This window comes from Bombyx mori, chromosome 27 (genome assembly GCF_030269925.1).
Source record: "Bombyx mori chromosome 27, ASM3026992v2".
Classification (NCBI taxonomy): domain Eukaryota; kingdom Metazoa; phylum Arthropoda; class Insecta; order Lepidoptera; family Bombycidae; genus Bombyx; species Bombyx mori.
Window position 1 is genome coordinate 4,477,178 of NC_085133.1, and position 26,901 is coordinate 4,504,078.

At 36.6% G+C, this 26,901-nt stretch overlaps 2 protein-coding genes across 8 annotated transcripts in view; one reads left to right on the top strand and one right to left on the bottom strand.

Annotated features, from left to right (window-relative positions):
- LOC101743574 (latrophilin Cirl) overlaps window positions 1–26,901 on the bottom strand; it is a 395,071-nt gene that overhangs the window by 126,455 nt on the left and 241,715 nt on the right. The window lies entirely within an intron of this gene.
- Window positions 24,715–26,646, top strand: LOC134201529 (uncharacterized). Its single transcript, XM_062676463.1, has 2 exons — window positions 24,715–24,942; window positions 25,019–26,646. Exon 2 carries the CDS (start codon window positions 25,091–25,093, stop codon window positions 26,225–26,227), a length of 1,137 nt encoding a protein of 378 aa, XP_062532447.1. The 5' UTR covers window positions 24,715–24,942; window positions 25,019–25,090; the 3' UTR covers window positions 26,228–26,646.

Sequence of the window (26,901 nt, forward strand, 5' to 3'; positions counted from 1 at the left end):
AAAATTTTACGTAATACAAATTAATTCGAGGAAAATATTAAACATTTCATGTTAATTATTTAGGATTTCAAGGATAATTAGCAGCTGGTAAAACAAAGAAGAGAAAAGGCTGTTTTTGTTACAGAATTTTGAGACCTAAATTAATACAAAACGTTTTTGGCACAAAGCAGAAAATCATTTTTATTGTTGACAATTTACTTTGTAGTCCTGTTTATTGGAGCTCATTTGTTAGTTTATTAGACCGTCCAAATTTATGACAGTCAATCACAAAAAGAGATACGATTTCTATAAGATTTTCAAATAAATTCCCAAAAACGAAAACATATGATGAATTTGTCCAAGTCTATTTCTATCTTAGTCCGTTCATTGGTGTAGCAAAGTTATAGGTTAATAAATTGCATGAGATGACCCCCTGAGCAACTTAATTGTTAATGTAGTTTCCAAAAGAGTAGTAGCATTTGAATATAGCTTTTTTATTTTTTTAAATCAGTCAATCCTGTTTATTAGCATTGTTTTAGTCTTTATGGTTTTTGATAACTAGAGATAAATTGCTAATTGTCTGACCACTGAAAGAATATGAACGTTGTAGCTTTTAGGTGATCGTGTATTCGCAATTAATAAATCTATTGTTTATTTGACCACTAACGAAAGAGAATTAAATAGCTGTGTCAATTTTGGACAAGTATTGTACATTCACGCTAATCAAATCATCTTCGCAGAGTTAAAATAAGAAATAAATAGCTGTGTAGATTTTGAACAAATATTGTAAATTGACGCCAGCCAAATCATCTTCGCAGAATTAAAATAAACGAAAAGAATAGTTAACAACCATTTAATAATGTTACTGAACGATGCGACCTAACCTATTTTCATGGAATATTTAGCAAATAACGACCTCGGGTTAAGTTGCTTACTAAATACCTAATGTAGTTGGGACGATCCCGGAAAATGCGCGCACTCCTAATTTCACTCATTTGTACGGAATGGAACGAAATTTCGGGTTATTCGGAAAACGTCTAGCGTTTTAAGGCATGTTTTGGCGTAGTACTGTTTGTGACGACCGCTTTAAAGGAGGACACGTTATGAGTTTGAAAGGCATAACCAGCGAGACTTTGAACCAACGAGGGTGTGGGTAGCCATTTAATATCGGATAGACATGGTAATCGATGTCAATAATAAAGGAAAATCGTATCGCCAGAAAACTTAGTCCTCTAGAATTCATCTTTTTCTCGAAGAAGCCTTTGAAGAACTGAAACTGTGTACAGTACCAGGCAATAAATATTGCACATCGGTATTTAGGAAGAGACAGTCGTCTAATTTTGTTTTTGTTGTAGAGCGTTACCTGTGTGCGACGAAACACTAACAATCCGGTATATATGGAAACTAAATGTCAATTAGGTAATGTGCGACAGATATAACGCTCTACAAAGCAAAAATTAGCCGTCTGTTTCCCACGGTCGATGTGCAATATTTGTCGCCGGGTACTGTAGCTTGTTATTGCTTTGATGGCAGAACAAGCTCAGGACCCACCTGGTGTTAAGTAGTTACCGAAGTATATACAAACAACGTAAATCATCCTCCTTGAGACATCTTTAAATCGAAACGCGTTAGAGCTTTGCGGCAGAAATAGGAATGGTCGTACCTAACCGCGGGCTCACAAGACCCCCTATCATCAAAAAGCTTGCTACACCAGCTTAATTATTCACAGGTGTAAGACGTTCACAGGTGCTCGCAGTTACGGTCAGCTGTTAAGACGTTTGTTTATCAGGCCGCAGAGGCTAATGAAAACACTATGACAAATTCTAGGTTATTAGTTTCATACGTTAAAATCGTAATTGTACTTGTCGCGGGACTCGTTAACGTGAAATTGTGTTTTTGATGTATTAATGCGCATTTGGCGTGCCACCTACCCTCGCGGTTAATGTGAGAGGGAACCAACACGGCACCAACGGCGGGCTCACGTATTCGAATAGAAAATTTGATTTATTGCTGTTACAAGGTTGCATGAAACGTTTCTTTTTTTTTTTAAATCGAGGGTGTATTCCATTTTGTATATATCGGCGATGGTTTTTTTTGTACAGGCTACTTACGTATTTGTACGCGCTTAAGGAACTGACTAAGGATGAAAAGAGGACAAACTAGAATTTCTGTGCTGGGGTTTGATAAAAATATATAAAATACACTAATGAAGGAAGAGGAAGAGGTAGACCTAAGAAAAAATGGATGCATTGCGTGAAAGACGATATGTGTAAGAAGAGAGTCAGCGAAGAAATAATATATAATTGAGGAGTATGGAAGGAGAAAACATGTTGCGCCGATCCCAGTTGACTGGGAGAAGGACAGGACAATGATAGAAAATACACTAATATGTATCTATGTTATATTTATAGTATTGACTTGTGAACGAGCCCACGACACACCACTGGTGGTTTTTACCGGTGGTGGGTTTTACTGGTGGTAGGACCTCTTGGGAGTACGCACGAGTAGGTACCACCACCCCGCCTTTTTCCGCCGTGAAGCAGTAATGCGTTTCGGTTCGAAGGGTGGGGTAGCAGTTGTAACTATACTGAGACCTTAGAACTTATATCTCGAGGTGGGTGGCGCATTTACGTTATAGATGTCTATGGGCTCCAATAACCACTTAACACCAGGTGGGCTGTGAGCTCGTCCATCCATCTAAGCAATGCAAGCAATCCATGCAAGTGGTTGCCGGTCACAGTACGAATGTTGCTGCTCATCTTGACATGTAAGGTATCGGTTTTGTCATGTCAATTTTGTCATACAACGCCTGTCTAAATCTTCAAAGTGCCAATATAAATATAATGATGGATTATTCGTGATATGCTATCATTAATGAAGGTTCAATTTAATCAGTTTTATGTCTTAAGACATACGAAAATACGTTCAAGTGTCTACCAGGTTATGACGAAAAATACCAGACCTCAACGGAGAAAATGAGATGTTGCCTAAATAAGAGAGTAAGAGGAGACGCTAAAAATCCTTTATATTTAAGTTCCTCTTAACTCTAGAATTACAACAGTCTCTTATTGCATGGATCCAACGTAAAAATTAGAAATATTTCCTTGAGTGCTTTCATTGGATAACAGAATTCACTATTTCTGAGTAAAAGCCACGTTTAAATAAATTACAAAGATCAACTTAAAAAACAGAGAAACTAGCCCGACAATGCGAATTGGAAATGAAAGCGGAATAAATCCAATTTCCTCGTGAAAAGGAAAATATGGTTTCAGTTAAAAATAAAACGCAAGTTACACGAGAATAATTTAAATATAATCATTAATCTAGCTCGGGTGCTTTACTGTCACAGAACCAGTGTACCGATGGCAAAATAAATATATTTTAAAATATTATAAAAAAAAATATGTTATTATTATTATTTGTTTGCATATTGATTGTTTGGCAATTAGCGGTGGTACTCTTACCAGCCGCGACGGGGCAATGTAAAGTCGCCGAAACCTGTTTTGTCGGATCCCCGGATTCGCTCTCGGTGCTTTTAGAACCCTCAAGCACCGGTCACCGACTGAATTAGCCCATAGACACAGCCCAATGAGTTTCTCGCCGAATCTTCACAGTGGTTCGCGATTCCTCTTGCTAGGGCTATTGTTAGCAAATTCTCTCAAGTTGAGCCCGTGAAGGTAGACAGATTTGTTTGCTCCAAGCGTCCTACCCAAGTCTTCAGACTACCTGTGTAAACATTGCGTTTCCGAATGCCGAAATATCAAAAACTCATGAAATGTGGAGCCCATTAAATATAATAATTGAGTCTCTAATATAGAGAGCTGCGAAAGCTTAAAACAATTTGTAATAAAAGAAAGTTTAATCCTAAAATGTACTCTGTATAACAATATCAATATAATTATTTGTAGCGATCGTTAAGCACAAAAGAAAATATTATATTCTGTAAAAAACCATTCCAATAAACTAAGAGAAACCTCATTAAACGTAAACTGAAGTAAGGTGAAAAATATCTATTGTGTTCGCCGTGAAAAATGTAGATGGCATTTGAAATTCTTATAACAAAACTCCACTTACAAATCAGAATAATGAAAATGACTTTATTTTATTTCTTGAACCTTTTTGTGAATGGCTCCAAATTTTCGAAAAATATTTTCAGTGACATTTTTTTTTAAGTTCAGTGGGCTGCGATAGTCTGTCTTACTAAACAATTGCTTCATCAGCCCCAGACCCGTTTTTCGTTTCTATACTAAGTGCTCGGTAATGGAGACTAGTTTTAGGCATTTTTATTACATTTACTGAAAAACTTTGTTGTTAATAACGCCTGAGTGTAAATGCCTTGAATAAAGCCTGAGTTTACATGCATTTCGAATCTCTGACACCTGACATGAGTGGATTAAAAAGCGCCTGTCCCTTTGATAAAGCGATTTTTTTGTTATGATAATGTTATAATAGTAAAATGACCGCGACAGCTGTAAAGTATTCGCAGCCTTGAAAATATTCCATGTAATTAATAAACTATTATATTTATAATAAAAGCGACTCATTCGCGAACTCGCGAGAAACCCTAAAAAATACGAACATGTCAATTTCTTATTAGTATCTTTTTAAATTAGCTTCATTTCTATGGCTATGGTATAGTGAGTCGAAAAATTACATTCGAATTTACTGGGTTATTGTTATTGTTCAATACTCAGTATTACTATCACAAAACTGTTATTGAAATTAGCGCTAACGATCTAATAAAACACTCAGAAAAACAAATAAAACTTTGGTTTTTTTTCTGCAGACGATACTTCCCGCTACCAAATTAAAGTGCCTTATTAATAGATCGCAGATATGTCGCTTTTGTTTTTCCTTACCAGTCTACAGGATTAAATAGAAAATTCAAACAAGCATCGTGGTGCCTCCTATCCTGATTAAAACGACCGGGCTTCACTCGGGAGAGCCCAAATTAAAATCTTAGAACGCGTGGTTGCCGTCCCAGTGCACAGAACAACGCGCAACCTTAATCAAATGTTTTTTAAAGTTTTCATTTTTAAGTGGATTAGTTTCAATAAAATTGGTGATTCGTTTTTAAACGTGTACTCGAATGTACAAAAAATAAACATCGGTGTATGGATTTGCAATTTCAAAATGAAGCACAGCCACTTTTTTTTTTGTGAATTGACTAACAAAAACAATTTAACAAGAAGTTCATTATTGACTAATAATAATCTAACATAAATCCAGTGCTACAGGTCATCGAAGATAATTTCAGTGCCACTACTAACTACAATACGATTAAATTTTCAAATTTTATTTAACATCCCACAGCCGCAAACTTAGTTAACATTAATTATTAACAAGTTATATCAAGTCATCATTATCCTGCCCTTCTCCCAGTCACCCGGGGTCCGCGCAACATGTTTTCTCCTTCCATACTCTTCTATCATATACTATTTCTTCGCACACTCCCCTCTTACCCATATAGTCTTTCACGCAATGCATCCATTTCTTCTTAGGTTTACCTCTTCGTCTATATCCACATTCATCCTTTCACATTCATAGTTAACATTCTCTTACCAACCTCATTTTCATTTCGTCTCGTCACATGTCCATACCATCCCAAACGCGCACTTCTCAGTCACAGGTGCCACTTTCAGACTTCCTCTAACATATTCATTCCGTATTCTATCCATTCTCGTTACTCCACACATCCATCGCACCATTCGTATCTCTGCTGCATTCAATCGCCTTTATTCCGCCACTTTAGTTGTCCAACAAGCTATATCCAACAAAGTAACAAAAAAAATTGAATCACATATATAAAAATTACCTGCCCAGCTATGTTCAGAAATTATCGACGATGCTCGATACACTGATCAGCAGTGTGTCGCGTGCTCGAGCGCTATTTGATTAAGATACACTCCTTCGTATCGTTTAAGCGAAATTCTTGCGGTATCATACTCAATACAAAAGTTCCGGCCATTTTGCAATACAGCTACAGCTATTTATATAATGCACGGATACCTTTAAATTTGAATAGCTCCGCTCACCCCAGTGGAATTTGAAATCTCCGCGTCCTCGGATTATCTTACCTGGAAAATTCAAAATTGTTTGTTTATTAAAACGTTCGTCAAATACGTGACAAAGAATTTGTAAATTAATATTTATTTCGAAGTTAAAAACATGTATGATTGACGTGTTTCGTATTAAATCACATTTTGTGACTGCGAATTATGTTTTCCTGAAGGTTTAAAAGGTAGATAATTAAGAAAATGCTCGGAATTATATAAAAATAACAATTTTGTTTTCCCTTTGATGTGTCCCCCGTCGGACGGATTCCTTTTGTTAGTTTTAAGTTTATTTTATACAAAAGCTTAGGTCTTTTATTTATCGATTTAGGCACTACGAAGTCTGTCAGCTAGTAATCTTATAAAAATATCTTTGCCAGGAGCAAGGGATGTGGTGGTGCAATAGTTAGTGCTCACGACTGTCGTGCCGAGGGTCGTGGGTTCGATTCCCACATCGGACAAACTTTGTATGGCTCTTTGTCTGTGTGTTTATTATCTATTTATGTAAATATTTATACATATATAAGTATGTTTATCAGTCTCTGGTGCCCATAAAACAGAGAATCCTAAATTGGGGTCGGATGACCATGCGTGATTTTTTCCCAGCTATTATTAATATAATAATTAAGGTGTAAGACAATAATAAGATCTATCTAAGTGGACAATGGAACAGAAAAATATTACTAACGTAATAAATCGGGGAATGCAAAAGTCTCAAAAGTCAATCTATATGTATAAAAATGAATTGCTGTTCGTTAGTCTCGCTAAAACTCGAGAGCGGCTGGACCGATTTGGCTAATTTTGGTCTTGAATTAATTGTGGAAGTCCAGAAAAGGTTTCAAAGGTACATAAATATGAAAATTCTAGGAATTAAATAAAAATAACAATTTTGATTTTCCTTTGATATGCCCCCCCCCGTCGGACGGATTCCTTTTGTTTGTTTTAAGTTTATTTTATACAAAAGTTTAGGTCTTTTATTTATCGATTGAGGCACTACAAAGTTTTCCGGGTCAACTAGTGTAAAATAATTACTAATTACGTTATTATCCAAATTTGTGAGCACCAACCGTTCTATACCTTTACACGCATTTTTCGTCAACGGCATATGTCGATAAAAGTTTAAATTTCGTAAAAGCTCAATAAAAGCTCATATTTATTTGTGTGGAGAGATAGATTATACGACAAAATTAGTAATTAGGCAAATTATAATTTTGCGGGCTTGATTTTTTTACACGATGTTATTCCTTCACCGTGGAAGTCGATCGTGATCATTTGTTAAGTACATATTTCATTAGATTGGTACCCGTCTGCGGGATTCGAACACCGGTGCATCACTCGACACGTATGCACCGGACGTCTTATCCTTTAGGCCACGACGACGTCGCATTTTAAGACACCCAAAGAAAATAGGAAGGTAATGTAATATTCTAGATTACACTATTTGCTATTATAAAATTCTAAATTGTTATATGTAATATATTCCTTAATTCATACATTCGTGAAATATACGATCACTTATAATATACATCAGACCTATTCCTAGATTCATGTTCAATAATAAAATAAACAGGGCATCTCACGTAGCGCAGTGTTCATTAATTGTCCTGGGAATGTGACGGGAAGTCCTTGAGTGAATTATCGGCGTTCGTGTCATGTATATTAAAGTCCATAGCTTTGTAGAAACAATAAGCCCTGATTGTAGTTGAGAACGAATGTTTTACAACGATCTTCGCTTCTTGTGACCACGTTATAGATTGGATAACATCAGGGAATTATTTATTATGTAAGAAAAAAAAAGATAACAATTTGTTTTACCTTAACATTGTTTTTAGAGTTACGTCGGTAGTTTATCGGATGAAACTATATTTATATATTTCACAATTTGCACTTTTGTGAAGTTTCTGATATGGTACCCTCAGCGCAAGGGGTAGAGGTTTTTTAACCAACAGTCTTCGTTGACGTCGTCAACATCGCATGATTTAACTATCTCTCTCTCTTCGATCGGTTCCTCACTGCTGAGGATCGTGACTCCGTCCGATTTCGTCAACCAACTGTCTCCATCGATCCCGCCCTGCAGCCCGGTGGAGTGCGTCGCTGATAGGTATTCCCAGTTCCTCCGCTATTTGGTCCGACCATCGTTTGGGACCTCTACCCCTAGGCCTTTTTTCCTCTATTTAACTATAATTGTACAGTTTATAAACTCTATTTATTACTTTTACTTAAATTATCTTATTATATATTTTACTAAAGTCATATACGAAGCCATTAAAAATCGAATTAATAAAATAATTAGGATTTCGTAACGCCGTTCACGCTTCAAAATCTCATCTGAGATTAATAAAAATTTTATCGTCCCGCCAACTCACCACGGCCATTTTGTTTGCCGAGATATTAATTCAAAATGGCCGCTGTTAAACCTCGTGGTTACGCGGCAATGTCCTTAATGAGAGAACATTAAATTTCCTCCTGAAATGGTTATTGGAATGTTAATTTTTTTTTATACATCTGTATACAACAATTTCATTACTTTTTTACGTATTTATTGTTGAGATTTATGATCGCATATAACCAAACATACAGACATAATCTTTTGAAAATTCATAAAGCTTTCCTGATGCCATAAACATATGGTGAATTGTAATAAAAACAATCAAAATACGGAAATAGACAGCCGTAATATAATTGTGAATTTGATTTGGTATTTCAAGGTGAGTGATAAGATTCGAATTGTGGTGTTTACGGTCTCCACCAATCACCAAGATTTAAACAGTTAAAATTCTTACCTACTTGAAAGCAAGTAGCTGTTGCGAATATACGATAATTCACAATTCACCAGGCACGATCTAATGAAACTCTAACGTTAATTAAATTGATTTTAATACTTTCTTTCAGCTCCAATAAAAAAGGTTGAACCATCTGAAACGCTTCGATTTTGTAACGATTATAAATTCAATTCATTCATTTCTTACTGGTGGTAGGACCTCTTGTGAGTCCGCGCGGGTGGGTATCACCACCCTGCCTATTTCTGCCGTGAAGCAATAATGCGTTTCGGTTTGAACGGTGGGGCAGCCGTTGTAACTTACTTGAGACCTATAAACTTATATCTCAAGGTCGGTGGCGCATTTACGATGTGGATGTCTATAGGCTCCAGTAACCACTTAACACCAGGTGGGCTGGTGAGCTCGTCCACAAACCTAAGCAATAAAAAAAAATGGAAATGTTTTAAACTTAAGTTTCGTAAGCTTATGTAAGCTCATGACCGGAAAGGCAGTATATATCGATGTAAACATATTTTTGTACATACCACAACTATGGCAATAAAAGAAAATTGAACATTCAGTATGCATAGCTTTAAATATTAAATCGAAATTAGCTTTGTGACAGCAACTCAACGATCAGTCCTTTTGAAGTCAATGGAGTACTGGACGACGCGTAAATTTTGTATCGTATTCATGTCTATTTTTGCCGTAGAACAATAAAGTATTAAGGTTTACGGAGTGGTAGCATTAATGCTCCCCAGTAAAATACAAATCATACCACCTAGTTACTATTATAATACAACTAGCTGACCCGGCAGACTTCGTAGTGCCTCAATCGAGAAATAAAAGTCCTAAACTTTTGTATAAAATAAACTTAAAACAAACAAAAGGAATCATCAAAGGAAAAACAAAATTGTTATTTTTATTTAATTCCGAGCATTTTCATATTTATCTACCGTTTAAACCTTCTCTGGACTTCTATAAATAATTAAAGACCAAAAATTAGCCAAATCGGTCCAGCCGTTCTCGAGTTTTTGCGAGACTAACGAACAGCAATTCATTTTTATATATATAGATTATATAATACAATGCAATTGAAACTTCCACCTCAGATCTAAAGATGAGCTGTGGTACCATCGATCTGGTCGACATGAGTAAAAATAAATATATTAATAAAAATATTTCAAAGTTATCCAATTATTTTGATTACGTCACAACAAAGAGCTTGGTTCTGTCGGAAACCAATAATCGCATTACCTTCCACAATCCACGGACAAACTCAATACTGAGTAATACGACGTGTATTAATAAAGGTGAAAAATTAAAAAAGCATGAAGCCCGCGCGATATATTACCAAATAAACTCATCTCAATGCGAGGAAATTTAATTTTGTCGTCTTTTTTTTTTTTAATAAAAATGAAAAAACGTTGCCGTCCCTAGTCGCGTAAATCTTATGGAGATTGTGGGCGTTAGATTGATCGTCCCTATGAAATATGTGTACTTGTTTTTAGAGGACTTCCGAAGATCGGTGGATGTGGCATAACCGAATGATCTCGCTTATAAATGACCAATGATTTTTTTAGACAAAACCATTCTTCTTCAATAACGTTTTTTGACTTGTCGGAAACTGTAATTGATTATTGTTTCTCCACTATTTAATGGTCGTTATTATACATATAAACCTTACTCTTCAATCACTCTATTTAAAAAAACTGCATCAAAATCCGTTGCGTAGTTTTAAAGATTTAAGCATACATAGGGATATAGGGACAGAGAGAGCGACTTTGTTTTATACTATGTTGTGAAGATTAAGCTCGAAGCGGTTAGTCACGAAGTCTTATCCATGAAGTTAACCATTAGACCTATAAATTCAAAAAAGGACGACATGATGATTTTAACTTTTTTGTTGTCGCAAATTGTTACAGTTAGAAGGTACCGAGATACGGCACGTACATACAATGATCCTGTCTAGTTTCATCACGAAACCGGCATTTTTAGGATGGGACAGCGGTTAAGTTCCGACCTCATGCCTCAAGGCGGTAGCCGGTAATCACGTAGTGAAGTCAATGTACTCCGGTAACTATTTAACCGATGGACCAGTAGCTCGTACTTTTTTTTTTCATGATCGTATTACTCTATAATTTTATATTCATTCCCACAATCTTCAACTACCACATCCAATTTATCTCCATAATGAACGTTCACATTAAAATGTCTCCGAGTCGTTCATAAATTAAATAAAGCACTAATGAGTGAGATTATGACGTACGTTTAAGGGTCTATTAATTTAGAATCGGATGTGTGGTCTCTGGTTACGTTAATAAAACGCTTAATGGCTTACAAATAAAAAGTTAGTTACGCTTATAGTGCAGGCTACGTTCGAGGGCGTGGAAGGAAGCCATTTTGTTTTTTCTTATACAGAAAAATAGTTTACTCTCGTTATTATTTTTGTTTTGTTATAATTACGACGCTTCGAGTACTTTAGCAACCTAACCCATGCATCAGCCCGCTGAGTTTCTCGCCGGATCTTCTCAGTGGGTCGCGATTCCGATCCGGCAGTAGATTCATTCGCGAAGCAGCTGCTTTTGAGTTGTTAGGTCTCCTTCGGAGGCGTTCTGGTAGCTGTTAGCAAATCCCGCCCCTCCTGGCTGAGCCTTTGCTCGCCCACCTGTCCTGATAAAACTGGAACGGCCTCTGAGACAACAGTAATTCTTCAATCATAAAAAAAAATACTTTAAAGTAGTGATATTGATGATGTTAGAGTCCGCTTGGCATGCAAGGGCGATCGTAGATCTTCTTGTTCGAGTCGTTGATCTATTGCGTGAGCAAGTAAGTACGAAATAAAATCTTCTTTTATTATCCGCGGAGGAAATGATGTTTGTCTTCTTTCAAGAGATGGCGCTCTATGAACGAAAGGCAAGGAAAATTTTAACGATGGGATATTAAAAAATACGGATGACGCCCAATACTGAACACATATTTTTTACATGAGATCTATAACTATATAAGAGATAGAATGGCCGTCTGGTGTAGTGGTAAGTGACATGGTCACTACACAAGGGGGTCGCGGGTTCGAATCCCGCCAAGGGAAGGTATTTGTATGATAAATATAAATGTCTTTTCCAGGATTATGGATGTATCTTAAATATATGTATGTGTATAATAAAAATCTTACATTTATTTCCGTTATCTGGTACCTGTAACACAAGTTCTTTACGAACTTATCACGGGACCAGTTAACGTGGTGTGATTGTTAGTAAATATTTATTATTTATTTATTATTATTTATTATTTCAAATGACACAGTAGACCATGGCATTTGCTTTGAAATAGCCATAGGCTCTGGTCATTATCGATTAACTTGAGACAGAGGAACGTTTTTCCAAAACAAAACAAAAAACCACTCAATACAAAAATACTGTGACAACATCGTCAATTTGATAAACTTCGAGCTTACTAAAAGCCTAGTCGTGTTGTCACTATTTTAAATCGAATGCGCAGTTGCAGTTTGAAGTCGAGAGCCACGATTTCCATTTGGAAGTTTGTTAACAGTCGATTCAGTTTGACAAATGAAGTAGGTAGCTACTGCATTTTGTTACATTTTCCCGATTCGTTGATTCGTTATTTATTCTAGCTAGCGGTTGCCGAATTATCGAAATTCGATCGTAAATTAATGAACAAAAGGTACAAAGTATACTAAGTCTTTACGTATTTAATAATTACATGTGTGACAGCTGTCAGGTAAAGAATGTACCTAATCTATGGCAACACAGACAGACTACTTCCGCCATTAAAACAAGTCACACGCAGAGCTCGTCGTTTTATTATAAAATATATATATGTCACAACCCGGCCATCCTATGACTTCACAACAGCCAACGTCCTAGCAGCCTAGAGAAACGATTATAATTATCAAGCAAGCCCTTATACCACGTGACATGGACATTCAATATCAATTTCTTTTTATGCCTTGATTTTTTTTTTTTACTTAAGCTTGTAGCCTAGGGTGGCTATTCCAGCGTAACCCTAACTTGTAGGTGAGCTCACGGGGCTCAAACCTGACGACGTTGCTAACACGAACCCTAGCAGCCGTGCTTCGCAGAATCTACCACCGGATCGGAAACGCGACCCATTGAGAAGATCCGGCGAGAAACTCAGTGGGCTGTGTCTGTATGCCTTGAAAAAAAGGCCGCATTATTTATGTAATCAGTAATTAGCAAGCACATACAGGAATCTAAGTCTAATATATAAAATTCTCGTGTCACAGTTTTCGTTGCCATACTCCTCCGAAACGGCTTGACCGATTTTGATGAAATTTTTTGTGCTTATCCGGTATCTATGAGAATCGGCCAACATCTATTTTTCATGCCCCTAAATGTTAGGGGTAGTCCACCCCTAAATTTTTATTTTTATTTTTTAGACAAAATTTTTAATTTCTATTTTTTTATGATACAACATACAAAAATACATACAATCCTCAATTTTCACCCTTCTACGATCAACCCTTATTTTTTATTTGCTAATTAAAAACTAAATTTTTTTGCAAGAATTTTGTTTTTATTTTGTCATGACTTAGAATAAAAAAAATCATATTACTCTGAAATTTTCACCCCTCTACGATCAACCCTTATTTTTTATTTGTTAATTATAAATTTTAAATTTTTTGGCAAGATTTTTTATTTTATTTTGTCATGACTTAAAATAAAAAATATATATATTACTCTCAATTTTCACTCTTATACGATCAACCCCTATTTTTCCATCCCGATTTTTATTTTTTTTATTCTATGCACAGATCCGCAATAAGGTTGCAAGATGGCAATCAAATATTATAATTGTAGTACGATAAATTCTTATTCAGAGTTTATAATTTCAAGTTCCTTTAATTATGATTTTTTTTTAAATTCAATCGATCAGTTATCCCCGCCAGGTGTCGCCTCTCATCCAGCAAACATCACGTAGTAGGGATGAGGACGAAGCCGGTCTCCTGTCTTACTCACTATACATTTTTCAGCCATGTTTCTTTGGTTTTATTTGTGTATCAATCGTAGCTTGCCAGCCATGTTTTTTTGGTTTTATTTGTGTATCAATAGTATGTTCAGTAGGTCTGAGAATCGGCTACTATCTATATTTCATACCCCTAAGTGATAAGGGCTGTCCACCCCAAACATTCTTTATTTTTTTTCTTGGTTATAATTAGGTATAGTCCCCGGCACGTAACTTGGCAAGAGTCGCTAGATGCGCAGAAGTCGTTTTTTAGGTCTCTTTGGTTGTCAAGCGGGACGCGGGGAAAGACGTAGCACCGTTCCGAGCGCGCGATTGGTAAGTCAGTCGACCCTCCCCTCCCGCACCGCGTCCACGTTCCGTTCGCTCCCGGTTACACATGCGCCTACTAAAGTTGTAGGAACCCTTTGTTTATATTGAGTTTTTGTTACGAGTTGTTATGACTGTTTTAAATTTTGTTTTTGTTACGAGTGTTATTGTTTTAAATTTGCTTGCAATGGCAGGACCAAATACCAATGACCATAATTATAGTCGATTCAGTCACTGAGCGTTTTATTATTTACGCCAGTGACGACAGCGACTCTTCGTTATGTCGACGATGAGGAGCCAACTCCTTCCACCAGCTCAGGTGCTACCATAAATTTAATCCAAGGGGTAGCACTATTAGAAAATGATAGTGACGACGGCGACCCATAATTTTTAATATTAAGTATATTTTTTTAAATAAAATTTTTAACTTTTAATTGCATTTTATTTATAACACCTAATACACTTCACGAATTCCTCTCTTTTCTTTAACTTTCTTCTAAACACACAGGCTTAAAAATAAATTATGGCAAATAAAAAATTTAATAAAATAAAATTAACATATATGCGGGCAATAAAAGTGACCATTTTTTTGTTGCAATGTACACTATGCGCGACATTACCCCCACTACACCAAAACCTTGCCAACTTACGTGCCGCTTACTATATTATGTGGTTGAATGAGGTTTGTGAGAATTTTATATATTAGACTAGAATTTCCCTAGAAATCTTATTTAAGGCAACACAACGTTTGCCGGGTCAGCTAGTAATTCTTATAAAATTTGGAATACCCTCAAGTCTCTGAATATCGACGCTCTTTCTCTCACTGAACTCCATTTTTAAAGAACTACCAGTATATTCAACAAGCATTACCGCGAAAACGAAATCAAAATTAAATGACAAGTTACAAAAAGTGTTTCAAAACAAGGGGAGTTTCAATTCCTAAAAATGACTGGACGCGAGCTAAGCACGTTCGCATTCACTTTTTGTTAACGAACAAAATTGGAACTTACTTAGATAGCTTAAGGTATATTTAGCTTAGTAAATATATTTCGTGGCAATTTAAATCCGTGTCGGCGTCTAGGAATAGTAGAAATAAAAAAGTATATTATGATGACGAAATAGACTAACTAGACTGGTGGTAGGACGTCTTGTGAGTCCGCACGGGTAGGTACCACCACCCTGCCTATTTCTGCCGTGAAGTCGTAATGCGTTTCGGTTTGAAGGGTGGGACAGCCGCTGTAACTATACTGGGACCTTAGAACTTATATCTCAAGGTGGCTGGCGCATTTATGTTGTAGATCTCTATGGACTCCAATAACCCCTTAACAACAGGTGGGCTGTAAGCTCGTCCACCCATCTAAACAATAAAAAAAATTAGTAGACACTCAATGTGTTTTCCTCACCAATATCTCTCCATGAACGTCCAGACATCAGCGTGTCATAACAAAATGTAAACAAAAGTCTCTTAATAGAACAGTAAAAGTAATGATCGATACGGAACTTAACAAAGCAGTATCGTACGGCACAGTAATAACGATGTAGTTCCGAACAAATGCTGCGAACATTGTAAAAGTTTACTCAGTTTTGGACTATTACTTTCGTACCAACGCGTTCTCGCTCGGCCGTAGACTAGTCGAATTACAGAGAGAACTAATTACATTTAAATGATAGAGAGATAGAGAGAGAGAGAGAGAGAGAGTATTCTTTATAGTACACCAAAAACAAATTAACATTAAATACAAAAAAGTTAAATTGGCGGTCTTGAATTAAGTTTATTAGTACGATTGCTGGTTATTAAATAATTATATCTGACGAATTTGATGAGTACGGTGACCTGTGGCTTGGGTGATGCTAGCGTTTGTTTGACCAAAGATGCCTAAAATACGGTCTAGACAGCTCGCTAATGACAGTGTTAACAGTCCTGTCACCGACGATTACCGTTACGACGTGCAACGGGCGAAGCCAGACGAGTTTTGTCTACGTTACTGTTTCAGACCTATCTCGCCAGTGTTCGAACGCTATGGCTATGAACCACAGACGGTTCAATCTGAACTGAAAATCTGATTCAATACGCATAATACAAACAGCCACATTCATTTGCAGATTCAACTTAATATTGTTTTTTTCTATCAAAGATTTTTAGCTGAAGTCACAAGTGAGGCACGGAATTAACATTGCGATGTATTTGGCTTCCAGTGACAATCTACAATCGAGTGGGCTGCAAAAGATCCTATGCCCATCATCGCAAATAATAAATCAATTGTGGTAATGAAGCGGAAATCTTAAAATACATCAATAGAGTCGTAATTCTTAGAAATGTTATGCGACATTTTTCAGGGAATCTCAGATTGCGATTCACTTTCAAAGAAAAATATATTTAGTATCTATCGAATGGAATTTCTGAAGCACCCACTTAACAATTAACAGGTGTTTACGAAAAATAAACGAATTCCTCGTACATCAAAAATAAAATAAAATGAATGATTTATCTATCCCAAACTAATCTATGCGTCGGCCAAATAAAAAGCTCAAACCAATAATGTACATAATGAAAGCGTGTGAACAGACGCCGACTCAGCACAACACTAATTAAACTTCGATACGAGTGTGTATTCAATGTTTGTTGAATGGCAAACGTTTTCTTGGTTCCTTTTTATATTAGTTCGCTGGGAGAACGAATGGTTAGGCCAATTGAGGTAAAGTGGCGAGCTATTTTACTGGTTTCTCCTATTGTTTGCTGATGACACGACTTCTAATTTATTTAAGCACACTATTTGTCAGTGCTAATTCGAATAAGAGAACTGGGCTTGTTTGTTTTTTTATGATTGAAAGATCAGGTGGGCGAGCAAAGGCTCAGACAGGAGGGGTGGGATTTGCTAACAACTGCCCGAGCGCCTCCGAAGGAGACCTAACAACTCAAGAGCAATTGCTTCGCGAATGAATCTACTACCGGATCGAAATCGCGACCCACTGAGAAGATCCGGTGAGAAGCTCAGCGGGCTGAGCTTGTTTGTATCCACAATAGAACTGTAGCCTAAGTCGTCGTGGCTAAAAGGCTAAGACACCCGGTACATTCGTATCGAGTGTTGCGACTTTGCCAGTCTTCAAATCCCGCAGACAGGTATTAATAGTTCTATTGAAATACGTACTTTACCAATATTCAGTGATGTCCACGTAGAAGGAATAATATCGTGTAACAAAAGTCAAACCCGGAAAATTTGTCATTTGCGCAATTGCTGGTATAGGGCGTCTTAAGAGCCCGCACGGGTAAGTGCCTGGCCAGTCTTGCTGTGAAGCAATAGTGCAATCCGATTTGAAGGGTGGGGCGGCCGTTGTACTATGAAATCTAGAAGTCATGTCTTAATGTGGGTGGCGGCATTTACGCCGCGTTACGATTTCTTTTGTTACTCTGGTGGGTGGATGAACTCGCGGCCTACCTGATGTTAAGTGGTCACCGGAGCCCATAGACATCTACAACGTAAATGCCGCCACGCACCTTGAGATATAAGTTCTAAGGTCTCAGAATAGTTACAACGGCTACCCCACTCTTCAAACCGAAACTCATTACAGCTTTACGGCAGAAATAGGGCAGGGCGGTGGTACCTACCCGTGCGTACTCATAAGACCAGTTATATTCTATTACTGGTTCCGGTATCCAGTGAACACCAGTGAGTGTTCCGAGACCTCATCCAAAAGCAAAAAGAAGTAAGCATAATTTTGCAAAAAAAAACTAATGCGATAAAACAACAGTAATGATTTTTGATCTCATTAGTAACAAAGATCTTAGTACTTCAGAACGATAATCGGTTTCGTTGAAGCTCTAACTATCAGTCAAAGTAACATTCTAACGGTACTAAACAATAACAAAGAGAACTAAATGTAAACTTTTCTTCGCTCCTGAATTAAGAGCGTAATTTATTTCGAAAGACTCCTCCACAGCTATATTCTAGTTACATACAAGAAGTTCCGCGAACGGTAAAAGTGTTGGAGTTAACAAATAAAAAGCACTTCGGCGCGAACGACTGACCACTCCCTCAGGGGCAGTTGCAATAAACACGTGCTCAGTGTTGAGGGGAGATACGAGAATAGCGTACAAACTGGAAACACACTGAGGCATCGCCTTTTATTGCCAATGAAGGCGGACAAACGAAATGCTTCAACGAAATTTATGTAGTCACTGTTTCAGCGGTAGGAGGCGTCATCATGCGTATTCCTACGTTAAATAAGTTATGTGATTTGATGCATAGAACACACTTTATAATAATAAAATTGAGATTCAAGCCGCATGTCTCGACTTAATACTAGCCGGACTGTGCGCTCGCCAATCAATAAATACAACACGCCCATTTACACCAGTAAATGGTGGTTTGAAGGGTGGGGCAGCCGTCGTAACTATACTGAGACCTTAGAACTTATATCTCAAGGTGGGTGGCGCATTTACATTGTTGATGTCTATGAGTTCCAGTAACCACTTAACACCAGGTGGATTGTGAGTTCGTCAACCCATTTAAGCAATAAAAAAAAAGTAAATCTAATTTGGATTTGACGTTTTAGTTCGAACTACCAAATCAAGGGAATATAGTTTACTCCCAGATGGGTTGTTGCTATAAGCATTCTCAGTGTCGGGGGAAGATTTGGGTGGGGCGAAATATGAGTACGTATTTTTGATAAAATTGGAAATGCCTAAAGTGGTAGGTGGAGGCATAAGGAATGCATCTGGCATCATCTATCTTTTACATGACGTAGCCAAATCGCAACGCCCCCTCAAATTCGGCAGCTACTGGTGCCTAAAGACGCTGTGTGAATGCCTCTATTGAACTCGTGACTCCGGGGCTAAAGTGTTTGTCGCATTGTGATATAACTGAGAAGTTATATAATTCACAGTGATTCTGAATTATCAGAGAGTTGATAAGAACCAAAACAAAAGTAGCAGATCAAGCAATATCTGCGAGGTTAAGACACACAAACACAGTAGAGAAAGTTATAGTAAGCAAATGAAAGATTTTTTGAGTACGAAAATCACCAGAGGACTCTAAAGGACACCTTTGTCCAGCTGTATGAGAAGATATGATTTGAATTAAATCTCTGCTTATGTATACGTACGTGAGAGAATGTACTACGTACCATCAGGTATTTTTAGGATAAAGCGTTTTGTTTATTATAATGATTCATAAGACAGAGTCGTCAAGCATTATGAACAAGATAAATATTACCAAAGCTGTTGTTTAGCAAAACTTCTAAATCTTGAAAACGTCAAGTCGCTTACCAGAAACAATTTTAATTAAATACTCGTCAGCATCGAACTGGCTTAATTTTTTTCGCAGCTGCGAAAATTGGACCGTATCGTTACATTTTGACAAAATGTATTCGGAGTTTATTTTGTATGTAAAATTATTCTTAAATTTCCATATGGGTACTGAATTTTCGTATTTTACCCTGCTTTGGTGAGCCAAGGGTATTATTTGGTTTCTTGGTAAAAAAAAACCAAATTCTGTCAGTGATTCTGTCATTAAAATGTGTCTGCAAAGGCCTGCTTGAATGAAAACCGTTTTGACTAATCACGTGACTATAATATAATATAATATATAAATATTTTACTAACAATCACGCCACGTTAACTGGTCCCGTGATAAGTTCGTAAAGAACTTGTGTTACAGGTACCAGATATCGGAAATAAATGTAAGATTTTTATTATACACATGCATATATTTAATATACATCCATAACCCTGGAAAAGACATTTATATTTATCATACAAATATCTTCCCTTGGCGGGATTCGAACCCGCGACCCCCTAGTGTAGTGACCATGTCACTTACCACTACACCAGACGGACGTAAATAGCGGTATGATACACAGTGTATGAGAAACAGAAAGTTTGTTTTGTCGAGTCGACATCATCTGACATCTGTCCAACGGTCTGTAATGTTTCTCTTGAATAAATAGTACCGAAATAAATAAAGAAGAAAAAAAAAACGAAGAAAAGAATCGTGACTATTCCACTCAGTGTCCCTAATTTGCAATTTTCATAATTGAATGTTATCAAAATGAGCGTCCGACGCTTTTTCCGAAAAAAATTATTCCCTCCCCGGCACCACTCCAGATGAAATTGCTTGTTTTGTAACTTTGTAACGAGAAAAAATAGCCCCTAAACAGTAGGCTTAAGACGCAAAGTCGTTTACGTGAAAATTTTTAATGTGATTGTATCAAAGAAAAGTATTTTTTATTATCTTTCATTATTCTTAACGGTGACATTTACGAACGCGATAGGGTTGTCGATGATCGTATTTTTTGATAATGTGTCAGATGTACAAGTGAGACATTTTCAAGTTCGATTGCTATTGTTCAAGAATTTAAACTTTCTAAAAGTTAAATTTCAAAAATTTCAATGAAAATGGAAATCAATCAATTGAGTGATCCACATTCTTTTTGTTATATATGTATGAATATGAACGAGCCCACGGCCCAGGGTGCAGTAGTTACACACAGCCCTAGGTCAATGCACATTGCTTGAGATATGAGGTCGAATTCTCCATTTCATTCTATAATGACTGTCCTGCCATTCAAACTTGAAAGAATGACGCAGCTGTTATGCGTCAAGGGTACACTAGAAGAGTTTCATATTGTTTTTTTGAACTTATTTTCTAAAATTAAATTAAATTATTTAAGTTTCATTACAATACGTATTATTGTCTTTCCCGAAAACCAAGATTTGAATTTATGTTATTACAAAAATCATTTGCATAAGCAATGTATAGTGTATATACAAAATACGTTTCGCAGGATTATATATTATATCGAAGGAAGCAAGCCGAGGTATTTTTTACTGGTGGTAGGACCTCTGTGAGTCCGCGCGGGTGGGTACCACCACCCTGCCTATTTCTGCCGTGAAGCAGTAATGTCTTTCGGTTTGAAGGGTGGGGCAGCCGTTGTAACTATACTTGAGACCTTAGAACTTGTATCTCAAGGTGGGTGGCGCATTTACGTTGTGGATGTCTATGGGCTCCAGTAAACACTTAACACCAGGTGGGCTGTGAGCTCGTCCACCCATCTAAGCAATAAAAAAATCTTTAGGTTGGGAATTCACGAAATATGACGTTATAATATAACGGTATATTGGCTCTGCCCCTGGCATTGCTGAAGTCCATGGGCGACGGTAACCACTTACCATCAGGCGGGCCGTATGCTCGTCTGCCTACACGAGCAATAAAAAAAAATGAACTTCTACAATAACATTTATTAGGTTACATCAGCAATTCCGTGATATTTCTTGTACAAAATAATTTTAGCATTCATTGCTGTTTTGGTGATACTCCTGGTAAGGTAGTTCTTTTACACTTTGAAAACCATTTGGAGTTAGCTCGAAGTTATGCAATAAGTGGGGCTTATAGGTTGACTGTTAGTATTCATACACAATAGCGGCTGCGTTTAAACATGTTCATAGAAAACCAGCTTGAACCAAGAAAAAATGTGACAGCCTTACAACGCGGTATGAAAAGTTTGAATCATAATGTGTACTATTGTACTTCGCGTTTAATATTTAAAAAAAAGAACCGAATAAATCATTCGAGGTGTGAATTTTAGATGAAATTATTTAGCGAAACATGGCTTTTGATGTGTCCGCATGAGCGAACCATTGTCGAAATATTCCCCGAAAATATTAGCTGTTGTCACCTCCTGAATTCGGTAAGAGAGTACAAAAACAGAAAGAACGCTTATTTTTAATTATTTTTTTATATTTTTTATTATTATTTTATTTATTGCTTAGTTGGGTGGACGAGCTCACGATTCACCTGGTGTTAAGTGGTTACCGGAGCCCGTATACATCTACTACGTGCCACCACCCACCTTGAGACAAGAGTTCTAAGGTCTCCCTTTTAACAGTACAACGGCTTCCCCGCCCTTCAAACCGAAACGCATTACTGTTTCTCAGCAGAAATAGGCAGGGTAATGGTATAATTCCGTGCAAAATGCCCATGCATCATATTTGAAAGTGATCTACGCACATGGACATTGTCAGGGACACTGTGTGGCAACTAACCTACCTACTATTAAAATAAATCTGGTATTGCTGTCCCACTTGGAATTTTAATACTCTCTCTAAGCTTTATTTGGAAACATACTTGTTAAGCGCCCTTGGAATATGGAGGCAGGATTTTTCTCATATTCTTCACACCAAACGAGAGGGAGGTTGTTCAAAATAAAAGAGGGAAGACGGTGACATTCTAAATCCCCCAAAGCACCTCATTAAGGATCCTCCTGATCCATTAACGATGCTTTTAGGCACCACGAGCACCGGTCACTATCCTCGTCGAACCCGTCGTTTGCGACGAAGGGCTCGATGAGCGAATTAACCCATAGATACAGTCCACTGAGTTTCTCGCCGGATCTTCTCAGTGGGTCGCTTTTCCGATCCGGTGATAGATTCTGCGAAGCACTGCTCTTGCTAGGATCAGTGTTAGCAACACTCCGGTTTGAGCCCTTTGAGCTCATCTACACACGTTAGGGTGAAGCTGAAATAGCCTCTCAAGGCTATCAGCATAGGTAGGATATTCATTATAAATCGAATCATACCCCGCGGTAGAACATATGGAATACGGTAAGGGATCCAAAGTTGTGTAAGCTATTTCGTGACCTATCTTCAGGCTATATCAGAAGGTTTTGTCGTCCTTAAGCTATTGCTTGTGCTTTATTGTATTGTAAATAAGCAAATAATTTGACTGCCTGGAGCCCAAATCTCACTAAAAATTTCACTCTTCGTCCTGGTAATTTGTATACGGCAGTACGACATTTTAAGCTAGGAGATGTGACTATTTCAAGACAGCTATAGGTAGAATTTCTATAGGATACATACATTTTTTTTATTGCTTAGGTAGGTGGACGAGCTCACAGCCCACCTGATGTTAAGTGGTTACTGGAATCCATAGACATCCACGACGTAAATGCGCCACCCACCTTGAGATATAAGTTCTAAGGTAACGTAACGTACTGTTGGTAAGGTAATGTGTACTGACAAAACTCCTTACCAACAGTATGTCCAAGATCCGTCCACAATATTATTGTCCTATTTTCTACTTTATTAATTCGAGGTATTAAATTGATTTAATTAACCCAAGATGGCGTACTATACGAAATTTTCAAGTAAGGCATTCGTTTTAAAATTCTAAATCAAACTACGTAGTGGCGTTCCTAATTAGTGACATTACGATAATAAAATCGATATTGTCTTCTTCTGATTTACTAAAAGTTTAAAAACGATACATCTGTTTACAACATTTATCTTTCACGATATTGGAACTAAATTATAATACCTCTTTATCTGAAACATCGTGGTTTAAGCGCGATATTTCTGGATAAGGTCACAAAGAAAACTGAACCTTGCCTTTCAAGAAATAAGATACAGGTATTACCGCTTCCGATGTCTTATTATCGATAGTTTTCAATTACCGAGAGACGTCCCCGTTGTCTTGTCATCTTAGGAATTATGTTTGTTTTGCTATTGTATTTTAACAGGTTTGAAGACTTTAGAATTTATTTTTGCTATTGTTTCACTGAAAATATGAGGTGTGGGAGCCTTTTGTATAGAATGTATTGAGTGAAGTTATGATAGTTCGCGTTAAGTAAATCGTTGATAATATTGTGTGATTTCTTGCTTTATTGAATACAGTTTTCTTATTTATGTGTGTTCTCTCTCTGTGTGCTTCTCATATTCTTCACACCTAACGAGAGGGAGGTAGTTCAAAATAAAAGAGGGAAGGCGGTGACATTCTAGATCAAATCATACTCCGCGGAAGAGCATATGGGTTACGGTAAGGGATAAGCTATTTCGTGACCTTTTTTTTTTATTGCTTAAATGGGTGGACGCGCTCACAGCCCACCTGGTGTTAAGTGGTTACTGGAGCCCATAGACATCGACAACGTAAATGCGCCACCCACCTTGAGATATAAGTCCTAAGGTCTCAAGTAAAGTTATAACGGCTGCCCCACCCTTCAAACCGTAACGCACTACTGCTTCACGGCAGAAATAGGCAGGGTGGTGGTATCTACCCGCGCCGAACTCACAAGAGGTCCTACCACCAGTAAAAGCTAATCCTTGATTAAATAAAAATTCTACCGAAATACTAATCATAACTCAATTTAATTATGACGCCAATTAAGGTATATTTCACTAACATGATTCACCGTTCTTGAGGTGTTCGGTACGCCGCGTCGCTTTGAATAGAAGTGTCTCCTTTTTTTCTTAAGAGGGAGGGATTACTAGTGGCCCGAAAACCTTTCAGTTTCATTAGGACAGGTAGCTGCCTTCGGGTCGCCTATATCAAGCTTTTACAGTTGTTTCGGCTGTGTCTACAAATTTCTAGAACATTTGCGATAGAGCATTCGAGTGTGTTCTAGTTGTTTCGATATCCGCTGTTGCTATCTGACGACAGGTGGCGTTACTCGTTCCGACATAACATAATTTAAATGTCGAACTTAACGATAACCATTGGTCAGGATTTACAGCCTATTAGTAAGTATTTAATAAATAAGAGTGTGGTTGCGTGCTTTACTTTGAAATCCTTTTCGAGTCTGACAGATGGACTTTCATAATATGTGTATATGTGTGTAAATGAAGCTCTCTTGGCCCTTCATTAATTACATTTAAATTTCCCGCGCATTAGCTTCCACCACTATCATAATAATATTATCTGTGGTGGAAGCTATGTTCATTCCATAATTGGATTTGCTCTCTGGCTTCGGACATTCAAAAATATAACGTGCTTTCTTAATAGATTAAAAAAACTTGCAGATTTAAAAAAGGGTGAAGCAATATCTTTCAATGTTGTTTCTCTTTGCAGGTTCGAAAATAATTATAATAATTGTAAGTGTAGAAATAAGTTAATAAAATAATAATAATAAAAAAACTCTTTGCAGAGCAACAACTTGGTTCTTTGTTTCATTACAAAACACATTACAAAACAACATTGATTAAAGCTTTTAGAAACAATGGATAAGTTGAAGTTTGAATTTATTGTGAAACCAGGTGAAGATCCAAAAACAAATGTTATTTGTATAACCTCAATAACAGATACCGAAAAAAATGTGTTCTTAATGCCGGAAAAATTACAACCGGTGAAACTACACGATGCGGTAATAAAAACCCAAACTTTTCAAAAAGTAAAAGCTACGTTGCAAAGAAGACACGAAAAAAGGCAAGTATGGATTTCAGCAACAGCAGAATTACGTGACACTTACATGGACCAAGACGGAAATATGCAGTTCCAAGGATATTTACTGGAGGAGATTACATCAAAAACACAACAACAGATTTTTACTAATGAAACTTCGACGGAAACTCTTACAAGAATCCTGGAAAACTTTGCTGAATTGAAGAAGGAATCTAAACAGTTTAATTTAAAACAAATATCTGAAATGTTTGTAATAGAAAAATTCACAAAAAAAACCTCAAGTGTAACACAGTGGATGATCATCTTTGAAGCTGAATGTACTCGTATAGGTATAGATGTAGATATTCAAAAGATTCAAGTGCTTAGGCTATTTCTGGATGATTCTTGTCAAGATTGGTATAATTCTATGCTTATAAAATATACAATTAATTCAGAATGGGGTATTTGGAAAAAAAGCTTTTGTGAAACATATGTGAACAAAGGCTGGACACCAATAAGGTATGCTATTTTGTTCAAATATAGGCAGGGCTCATTATTGGAATATGCTCTCAAGAAAGAGAGGCTTTTATTAGAGGTTAACAAATTAATAGATAGACCTACCTTGATTGATTTAATTGTAACAGGGCTGCCTAATTTTATAGCGGATGAAATTGATAGAAATAAATTAAGAGAGACTGAAGATTTATTTAGTATTATTCGGGGCTTGGAACACTTAATGAATAAAAGGACTGTGGAGAAAAAGGGAATAGATTCGGATTATAAAATAAAAGAAAAAAATTTCAGAGCCCGACCATGCAAAATCTGTGAAAAAGAAAAGAAGGGAATTAGGTATCATTCAGAATCTGTATGTTGGTTCAAAAATAGAGATAATGATTGCTCTAAAAAAGAGTCAATTAGGAATGTTAATAATTCTGAATTAGAAATAAGTTTAAATGAAATAGATCCAAAAAACTAATTATTCCACCATTAATCAAAGTTAAGCTTATAATAAATGATTCCTTAGAAATATTAGGTGTTTATGATTCAGGATCAAATGTAAGTTTAATTAATTCAAGACTATTATCCTTAAAAAAAAAAAAAAACAATAATATCAATAACCAAGCAAATTTAAAAACGATTAATGGTGTAAAAAAGTCAACAGGAATAGTAACATTAAAGATAAAGATTTTTGAAATAGAAAAAAATATGAATGTGTTTGTAATTGATGATCAAAACTTTGATTATGATTTTCTGATTGGATTGGATTGTATAAAATCTTTTCAACTTATTCAAAATGAAAACTTGAAAATCACACAAAATCTAAACAAAAGAGAAAAAAAACAAAATAATGAAAATATTCCTGGCTTCACAGGTAACAAAATTGAAAACAAACAATATTTAATTGATGAAGGTAATGATAGAGACTTAACAGTGAAAAATATTTTTAATATGACTGATAAGTGTAAAATAAACTTCAATGAGCACATAGAGGTTACAAACTTCAAAATTTCAGTAAATCACTTAGACGCTCAGCAACAATCAAAAATAGATGAATTAATAAGCAAATATAAATAACTATTTGCAAAAGATAGGTATGATGTAGGTTCAGTGAAAGGCTATGAAGCACATATAGATTTACTAGTAGATACA